The sequence below is a fragment of the Quercus lobata genome, chromosome 3 (genome assembly GCF_001633185.2).
Source record: "Quercus lobata isolate SW786 chromosome 3, ValleyOak3.0 Primary Assembly, whole genome shotgun sequence".
Classification (NCBI taxonomy): domain Eukaryota; kingdom Viridiplantae; phylum Streptophyta; class Magnoliopsida; order Fagales; family Fagaceae; genus Quercus; species Quercus lobata.
Genome location: NC_044906.1, coordinates 18560592 through 18570152, shown reverse-complemented (window position 1 = coordinate 18570152; position 9561 = coordinate 18560592). Strand labels below are relative to the sequence as shown.

The 9561-nt window shown below is 31.3% G+C and overlaps 1 protein-coding gene across 1 annotated transcript; it reads right to left on the bottom strand.

The window, feature by feature from the left end:
* Positions 1-944: 944 nt before the first annotated feature.
* On the bottom strand, positions 945-2873 carry LOC115979848 (universal stress protein PHOS32-like). The gene is made up of 4 exons (XM_031101918.1): positions 2441-2873; positions 2245-2351; positions 1639-1757; positions 945-1151 (listed from the first exon to the last, which is right to left on the bottom strand). The coding sequence occupies exons 1-4, from the start codon at positions 2616-2618 to the stop codon at positions 1055-1057; spliced, it is 501 nt and encodes a 166-aa protein (XP_030957778.1). The 5' UTR covers positions 2619-2873; the 3' UTR covers positions 945-1054.
* Between the last annotated feature and the right edge of the window lie 6688 nt (positions 2874-9561).

The following is a 9561-nucleotide window of genomic DNA, read 5'->3' as shown; positions in this document are numbered from 1 at the left end:
GAATTTTCCCTCTCTACAATGGAGTTGCCAACACAAGATATAATTGACACCAGAGTGGTTAAGACATAGGTGAATCTGTGAAGTCTAAAACCAAGGAATGTGCAAAAGATGCTAAGTAGTCATGAGTACTGAAGTATAAAATCAACATGGTACCTGCAAGGAGAAGATGCTAAGTAATTCCTAAGGGTAGACCATCAATGTAAATTGCAAGTTTTAAAAACTAGGTTCATGAACAGTATTTCACAATTCACACTAATATTGCTTGAACTCTAAGAGCATGAAGAGTTAATATTTATGCATCAAGAAACATTCCGGCACCACTGAGGCACTTCACTTTGGTAGTTCTTGGAAATAAACCTTGAAACTTGTCACTGTAAAATAAATGCCAAGCCCCCAGTAGTGCACCCAAAAGGAAGAGCTTGACGCAAGATTGGTTATGTCATATGTGTGAAAATAGATAATGAGGGTTAAAGTATGATGAATGTTGAACCTGTTTAGTAAAGCGCATTCCCTTTTGACATTGAATATTCAATTTCTACAATCATATAATTTCAGCTGCTGCATAAGGAAAAGAATAAAAAATGCGCATTTGCATTTTTTTTATCAAGTTTTAGACATTCTGTCAACTCAATTACTTCAACGGTAAGAATGAAGACCATTCTATTTCTCCTACTCTCTGTTCTTAAAATATAAGTTTTGTTATTATATTGAAATAGCTTTTTTTCGATAATCTATTTCATTAAGATAGCTTATTCCCTATGTGTTAATTAAACAATAATCATTACTTGTTCCCCCAAGATACCATGCTTCCTTCTTCCTCCAACGCTTTCACTCCCACTTTGGAAATTCCCCACTCAATGATAATAAAATTATACAAATTCCCAAAAAAGCATTACTTACCAGATTAAAAAAATAAAAATACAATGACAGAATCACCAAAAAAGAAGAAGAAAAAACACTTATTTACAAAAGCATACAAAAAACTTTATACAACAGCCATAATAAGAGCTATAAAGTTAGAGAAAGTCCAAAAAAAAACAATAAAACAATAAAATTAATTGTTTGTTGCAGTGGATTTTGGCTTCTTCACAATCAAGACTGGGCACTTGACGTTCTGTGCACAATGATTACTCACACTCCCAAGTAAAGCCCTACCAGCCCCCACAAATAATGTTTTAGCAATAAATTAAACAATATAATTACAACATAAAAACAATGTATTAGGGCGTAGCCCAATAAATATGAATTTATTTTATTCATACTATTTTAGAAAATTAGGGTAATTGTCCATCTTATTTCATGGTACCAAATTTTCATCTTTCAATCATGAACAAACCAAAAGCTTTTTCACATAGTATTATTATGCTTAACAAATTTCAAATAAGAGAGTAAAAAAATCAACATTATATAAAACTAAATTATACTAACTCAAATCATTCAGTAGCTAAAAAAAAAAAAAACCCTCAAATCATTCACATGTATACACCTAAAAAGTCTGTCAATAACATTTAAATCAAATGGCATTTTCTCACGTATTCAACTTGTTTGAATTCCCCTATTTACTTATCATGTATCAAAAAAAAAATTACGATAATAACATTATTATGCCTATAATTTCCTTTTTAAAGTAAGACCCACCTTTTGATTAGGCCATAACCATGGCTCCCCATGACCAGCACAGCAGCACCCAACTTCTCTGTCATCTGGCAAATTACATCCCTTGGATCACCATGCTCTATTTTTGTCTCCACCTTGACCTTCTCGAGGGACAAATTTGTCAAGATAAAAAATTAAATAAGAAACTATATGATTTTCAACCAAAAAAAAAACCCTATTCTAAAACATGAGGCATGAGGTACCATCATTAGGTGATGATTCAAATTATGATCCACTGTAATCATTAAATAAATTACTATTCTAATAATAACCCATGTTAATTATTAAATAAATGTGTTACATTGGTTAAAAAATATACGCGTAAATTATTATCATTAATAGGGTTAAAAATTTTTCTTTTCTTAAAAATCTAAAATTATAAAATGATCAAATAAATTACTATCAAATAACAAATTAATATATGTATAAAAAAAAAACTACTATAATTTTTATATAAGCTACATGATTAAAAATAGGTGTAGATAATCATCAAATGGTTTTATAAACAATTATTTTCTTAAAAAATCAAAATTACCAAATGACAATTTTACCCTTTAACAAACAAAAAAAATGTACAACTGAACTCACATCATGAAGATCTTTGCACATCTTTTTAGCTTTCTCGACCACGAACTCAGCCACGTCATTACTGTACTTATCCATAGCCACCATCATATCAGCCGAAAACAAATACCCTGAGCCAGAGTTACACACCAAAATTAACGAAAGGAACAATTAAACCCTACGTGTTCCTAAAATGCCCATGGAGAGTGAAGAAAATTACCTGTGCCATCAAGGGCAGAGAAAACTGCACGAGGGGGTTTAACGTAGAGGAGGACGAGGGTGTCTTTGGAATTTTCGGAAATCACGTTTTTGAGGCACCACGAAAGCGCGTGCATGCTCTCCTCACCTTGGTCGACGGCCACGAGGATTTTTCGTTCCTTTGTTGCCACATCAGCCATCGGCTCTTTGATGAGACGGTTGAAAATTGTTGTTGATAAAATTGAAAAAAAAAATTCACTGTTTCTTGCTTTCTTTCTTTCTGTGTTAATGAAAATTTGGTAGTGGTGACGAATGTTTGAGAGTTTATAGGCAGAGAAGGTGTTGGGTCAAATCTGTGGGCGGGTTTGTGGGTTTTGGGCTTAAGGGTTTTGTCATTTGTGGTTTTCGAACACAGCGGAATCCTTGGTTTTTTTTTTTTTTTAAGATTATCTGGTTTTGGCATTAGGATACGATTATAACTATAAGGGTAGGTCCAGAAAATAAATAAATACATATAAAACATTTGGGGGGTGAAAAAGATCTTTGGATAGAATATCAAAGATAGGGCCCATTTAGCAAGTGTTATATGTTATAATATTGTCTATGCTTTGTGAAAGTTATCAAGACGAGCACAAAATTTGATGCTTTGTGAAATTGTTTATGCTTTTGACAAGAAGGGTGTTGGAATAACAATTTTTGGAATTAAAAAACAAAAAACAAAAAAGCCTTTAGTAAATGTGTTTTTTACTAAAATGTTTGAGTGATTTTGTTTATTTTAGGGTGTTTAAATATTAAATTTAAAAAACTAATCTTATTAAGTTTTTAAATAACGTTGCTCAATGACATTTTTGTAAATATCTTAAAAAACTATAGGGTCCACTTGATGTGACAAACTATAAACTGACTTCTCACTCTCCTCAAATCAAAAATATTAAGTTGTATTATGCTTATTAGTTCTTTAAAAAACACATATATCAAACACACAATTATAATTTTTCACACATTGAAACATTTTATTTGAAACATGATACCAAACACATTTTTTACTTTATGAATACTATAAACATATGTTTCTACAACATTTTTTAAATCACAATTTTCACATCATTTTGAACAACAATACTAAAAATCTCCAACCAAACAAGTTTCAGAATCATGTTGTTAATCTCCTACTAAAAGTTTCAAATTTACCATTTTATAACCATGGCACTAAGTACTAACATGTCATTTTCGGAATTTTTAAAATTAGTTGAACTTGATATGGATTTCAAAAAAAAAATATCATATTTGATATAATCTAGTGAATAGATTAGCTCATTTTTAGATTATGAGATAACATGGGTTCATTAACTATTTCCTAGTACTTAATTAGGTTCAATTGACATTGCCTCAGCTTTAAATGCTTGATTCTATAAGTGGATTATGTGAATATTGCAACAAAAGGGAAAAGAGGAGTTTTTTGGCTAAATATTGCAAAAAAAATAAGTTTATTTGTGATATAGGTACTGTTTAAACTTATTTGGCAAAATGAGGAGAGAAGCAAATTTCAGTAATATCATCACCGAAATTCTGACAAAAAGAGGAGAGAGGAGAGAGAAATGATGGGATGGAGGTGAGAGAAAAAAAAAAGAATTTCGGTGATGTGGTTGCCGAAATAAGAGGAAAAAAAAAAGGAAATTCATTGAGAAAAAAAAAAAGAAGAATTTTGGTAATAAGACTACTGAAATTCATTTGCCACCCACAAAAACTGCCCAACCCGTTAGCTTCAGTACTGTTATTTTTATTTATAAAAAAAATAAAAAAATAAAAAAAATTGGTTGGATGCTATCACGAGTCAAACCCATAAGGCAAAGCTCTTCCCTTCAGAAGCTAACTAGTACACTGCCACATTAAATCTTACTTTAACTAGAAACTAAATTTATTTATTTTAAAACTAGTAGGTATTTCAAGTAAAAAAGAAAAAGCATACATTTTTTTTTCCCAATACTTTCCAAAAATTTATAGTTATAACAACTAAGATGGTGGATTCAAACATTGAACATCTTCTTAGAGACATCAAAACCTTGAACTTTTTTGTTTTACAGATCTTTCAATAGTTTATTTTCTTAAATATTTAGAGTGGACTAATTACAATAAATAAAAATAAATATATTAATTATAATTGTAATAAAAATTCTAAAAATATATATTTTTAAATTTTATTAAATTATGCTACACGTTTTGATGTCTCTAAAGAAGATGTTTAATATTCAAATCCACCATCCTAGTTGTTATAACTACAAATTTTTGGAAAGTATTGAGAAAAAAATGTATGCTTTTTCTTTTTTACTTGAAATACCTATTAGTTTTATAATAAATAGATTTAGTTTCCAATTAAAGTAAGATGTAATGTGGCAGTGTACTGGTTAGCTTCTAAAGGGAAGAGCTTGGCCTTATGGGTTTGACTCCTGATGGCATCCAACCATTTTAAAAAATAATAATAATAAATAAATAAACAAATAGTACTGAAGCTAACGGGATGAGCAGTTTTTGTGGGCCAAAGGCAAATGAATTTCGGTAATTCTATTACTGAAATTCTACATTTTTTTTTTTTCTCGCTGAATTTCCTCTTCTTCTTTTTTTATCCCGACAACCACATTATTAAAATTCTTTTTTTCTCTCAATCATTTCTCTCTTCTCTCTCTTTTTTGTCAAAATTTCGGTGATAGTATTACCAAAATTTACTTCTCTCCTCGTTTTATCAAATAAATTTGAAAAATACATATATCACAAATAAACTTATTTTTTGAATAATATTTAACCAAAAGCCTCGGAAAAGAGAGCTTAAAGATTATATGCAGTTTTAAAACTCTAGATTGTTCTCCATTGAAAAGACAAATGGTCATATCAAAGGATGTGTTGGCTAGTCTAAGGTAACCAGCACAACAAGCTTAGGGATAAGGGAACCATTCCAGAAGATATCAAGCACAAAGCAACTAAAAGGGGCAATTACTTTTAAACTGCTTCAATTATAAGGATTTACTTTTTCCAACATTAGCTGATGCCCCCTAACGGATCATGACCATAATTTATTTAACTTTTTACTGAAATAGTGAGAAAAGAAAAAAGAAAAATTTAAAAAGTTATATATAAAAATAAAACAAAAAACTAGCTTATAAAATGAGAAAATCTAGTACTACGACTTATCTCACAACTTCTTTACCATAATTATGTTGTGGAAGAATGTGAATGATGGGAAAAAAAAAATGATAGGTCTATGTGTAAGTAATAGACAACCACTTACAGTCTACCACATCAAAATTGTGATAAAAAATTGTAAAATAGTACGCAGTCCTAAAACTAATCTTATAAAGTTGTTGGCCTTGTGACCCATATTCACATCTGGGCCCCTTAAATGTTACTCAGCAAGCATATAGATTCTGCTAAAATCACATCTAAAATAAGGTCTTCATTGGTCACTCATACCTGTTTTTTGGGAAGGAAGAAAAAAAAAAGTATGAAGTCCAACAAGATTCATACTTAAATTGGCTAAGCATATTAAAAGATAGGTATATGCATCAAACTTACTAACCCAATCCAACCGAGTGTCAGATTTTGCGGGTTTGTGAGTTTGGTTGAATTGAAAATTTATTTTGAAACTTAAGTCAGGTTAGGTTCGAGTTAAAAGTTTTTCCAATCTATCATATATATAAGTTTATTTTATAATCTTCATTATTTTTTTGTTGCTAAAAAAACTTTATTTTTTTAATTAGTTGATTAATTTTGTTATTTTAAGAATTAGTTTTGATTCATTTATATAATTGAAATATAATGTAAGAATATTACGTGAATTGTAATAATTTATTGAAAAAAAAATTAATAATTGATAAAAGTATTTAAATAATTACACAACTCATAGACACAACCCAACATAACAATAAATTAGGATAAGCCTTGTGTTGGTTTTCTATTGTTCACAATTTAAGATATAGATTTTTTCATACTTAAAAAAGTTTAATGGTTTTATTGGATTGTGATTTCTACGTATATAAGAGTGATGCGTGAGCCATATGAAAGGATCAAAACATGGACAGCAAAAAGATGTAATGGGTACAATCATAATAATGGTTTCTGTCATTTCTTAGGGTGATTCTCCAAACACCATTTAGCTTTTACGCAAGATCCTTCAAATGTGGAATTTTTGCTATTCCAATTTTTGGAGGCCAATTTATTGGCCCATTAATTTGACAACTGTGGGCTGCCCTTTGTTCTTCTTGGGGCTCATCCTATTTCCTCTCTTTTCTTTGGGGTTCTCTTTAAAGAGTTAAATGGGCTGGTCCCCGTCCCCATGTGACTTTTTGTATTGTTTTGTCTACCAGATTTACCAAAATCAGCACCAAAGAAAAAAAAAATCCATAGCAATATATATATATATATATATATATATATATATATATAACAGCGTGTCCCTCTTTTGGAGTTTGATTTTTAAAAAGTCAAGTTCCCCTTAGTACTCAGCTTTACTATTTCTAAGATATTTTTTGCACCTGTCTGGTGTTTTGGCTATAACTTTCTGCTCATAATCCCAATTGATTTGAGATTCATGTCTTTTAAAAGGAAATTTATTTCTCTACAAATTTTCCAGAAATAGAGAATACCAAATTTCAATGTTTGCAAGGCCAAAAATGTGATTCAAGTTGCTGTTGAAAATTGTAACGATTTTTGAATATTTTATAAAAAGAAATCATATTAATACCTATCAATATTATTTAGGTTCCAATTAATACCAATTGATATTAATCAGATTTAAATTAGTACTGATCGGTACTAATAATTTCTTAATTAATACCGATTGTTACTAATAAAAAAAACTCGAAATACCAATTGGTAGTAATTGGATTGATAATAAGAAAATTCAAGTTATAAGGGGTACTCGATTTTTAGAAAATCGAGTTCCAAAACATGGACATATACCTAAATGGTTTGAAAATAGAGCAAACCGAGTTCCAAAATAAAGATGTACACTTAAATAGTTTGAAAACGGAGACAAATGGCTGCATAGTTTAAAAAGTAAGGGCAAAAATCTATTTTCCCCCAATTATATTTTTTATAATTGGCCCGACCATTGAAATGAAAAGATAGAGGAGGACATTAGAATTGGATAGCTCGTGGAGGGTGGAGAGACTATACTACCATACCAAGGTAGATTTTGTGAAAAACCATGTTTCTTGTTGGAGAATATATTAGAAGCATCTCAATGATATGGCTGAAATTGCTCATTTACTGGTGCCCATACATGAACTTAACCAGCTTCATTTGAAGTCCTTGGCCACTAAATATGAGCCATATGCACAATGTATCTATGGCAGATTGGGTGAAGATGATAATCAACCCAAAGCATGGTTTGGGTTTAGAGGGAGAAGAAGCTAAAGACTTCCAATTATATGCAGCAATTTTATGTGATCAAATTTGGATGATAAGGAATAAAGCTAGACTAGAAGGAATCAAAACAAGCCCAAAAATGGTGGCAAGGTAGGTGAATAAAACATATGAAGAGCACAAGAATGAATGGAGAAATCAATTAACAAAACCTCCAAAAGACTCATCCTGGACTCCCCCACCTTTAAATTGGATAAAACTGAATTTTGATGTTGCAATTAGGGAAGATAAAGCTTCAGTGGTAGTGGTGGCAAGAGACCAAAGGGAAAAGCTAATTGGAGCATGGACAGAGCAGTTGGAGCAGACAGAGCCTTTATTAGGAGAAGCCAAAGTAGCTTGGTTAGCTATCAAAAAGGCAACTGATAAAGGATTCAAAAGAATTGTCCTTGAAGAAGATGCACTGAATGTCATTGAGTCATTTAAGAACAAAGCAGTTGTCTCTCACTGGAGAATTAAAGCAGTTCTAGAGGATATTTTGTTTCTAATTAAATATTTTGATAATGTATCATTTTCTTTTATATATAGAGACGGCAATGTTATCGCTCATCTTCTAGCCCAATGGGCTGCTCTTTTGAATTGAAGTGGGTCAGTTCCCATCTCTAACTTGTAATTGATGTTAGTTAAGGCTTTAGATAGAGATGGTCACAGGCCCTCCTTGGATTGTATATCTTTTGTTTCTTCGTATCAATAAAGTATTTATTCAGCAAAGAACTTAACCAGCTTCATTTAAGACTAAAAATTTGTGCTCTTCATAGATAAGTGAGTTTTTAATATCCAATTACATTTTTTTTTTTAGGGTCAATTCAATATGTTACTTGCAAAGAGAAGATGCTAAGTAATTCCTAAGAGTAGACCATCAACGTAAATTGCAAGTTTTAAAAACTAGGTTCATGAACAATTTTTCACACTAATATTTCTTGAACTGTAAGAGCATGAAGAGGTAATATTTATGCATCAAGCAACATTCCAGCACCACTAAGGCACTTAACTTTAGTAGTTCTTGGAAATAAACCTTGAAACTTGTCCTTGTAAAATAGATGCCAAGCCCCAAGTAGTGCATCCAAAAAGAAGAGCTTGAAGCAAGATTAATTGGTTTTGTGAAAATAGATAATGAGGGTCAAATTATGATGAATATTGAACCTATTTAGCAGAGCGCATTTCCTTTTGACATTGAATATTCAATTTCTGCAATCATACAATTTCAGCTGTAGCATAAGAAAAAGAATAAAAAATGTGCATTTGCATTTTTTTTTTATTAAGTCGTTTTAGACATTCTATCAACTCAATTACTTCAATGGTATAAGAATGAAGACCATTCTCTTTCTCCTACTCTCTGTTCTTAAAATATAAGTTTTGTTATTATATTGAGATTGTTTATTCCCTATGTATTAATTAAACAATAGCCAACGAGGGCTTGACTCAGCTGGTAAGGTTCGTTCACTCCGCCTAACCAGCCCAGGTTCAATTCCTGCTGCCAGCAGGCTCTTGTTGGTGGGCAACCTTGGTGAGGGTAGCTCCCTCACACGGACTGGACACTGGACAGAACAGCTTGAGCTTGACCCCAGTCCGGGGGCAAAATACAACCATAAAGGCTCCCATTTTTTGTACACCAAAAAAACAAAAAAACAAAAAAACAATAATCATTGCTTGTTCCCCCAAGATACCATGCTTCCATCGTCATCCCAACCTTTCACTCCCACTTTGGAAATTCTCCCCTCAATGATA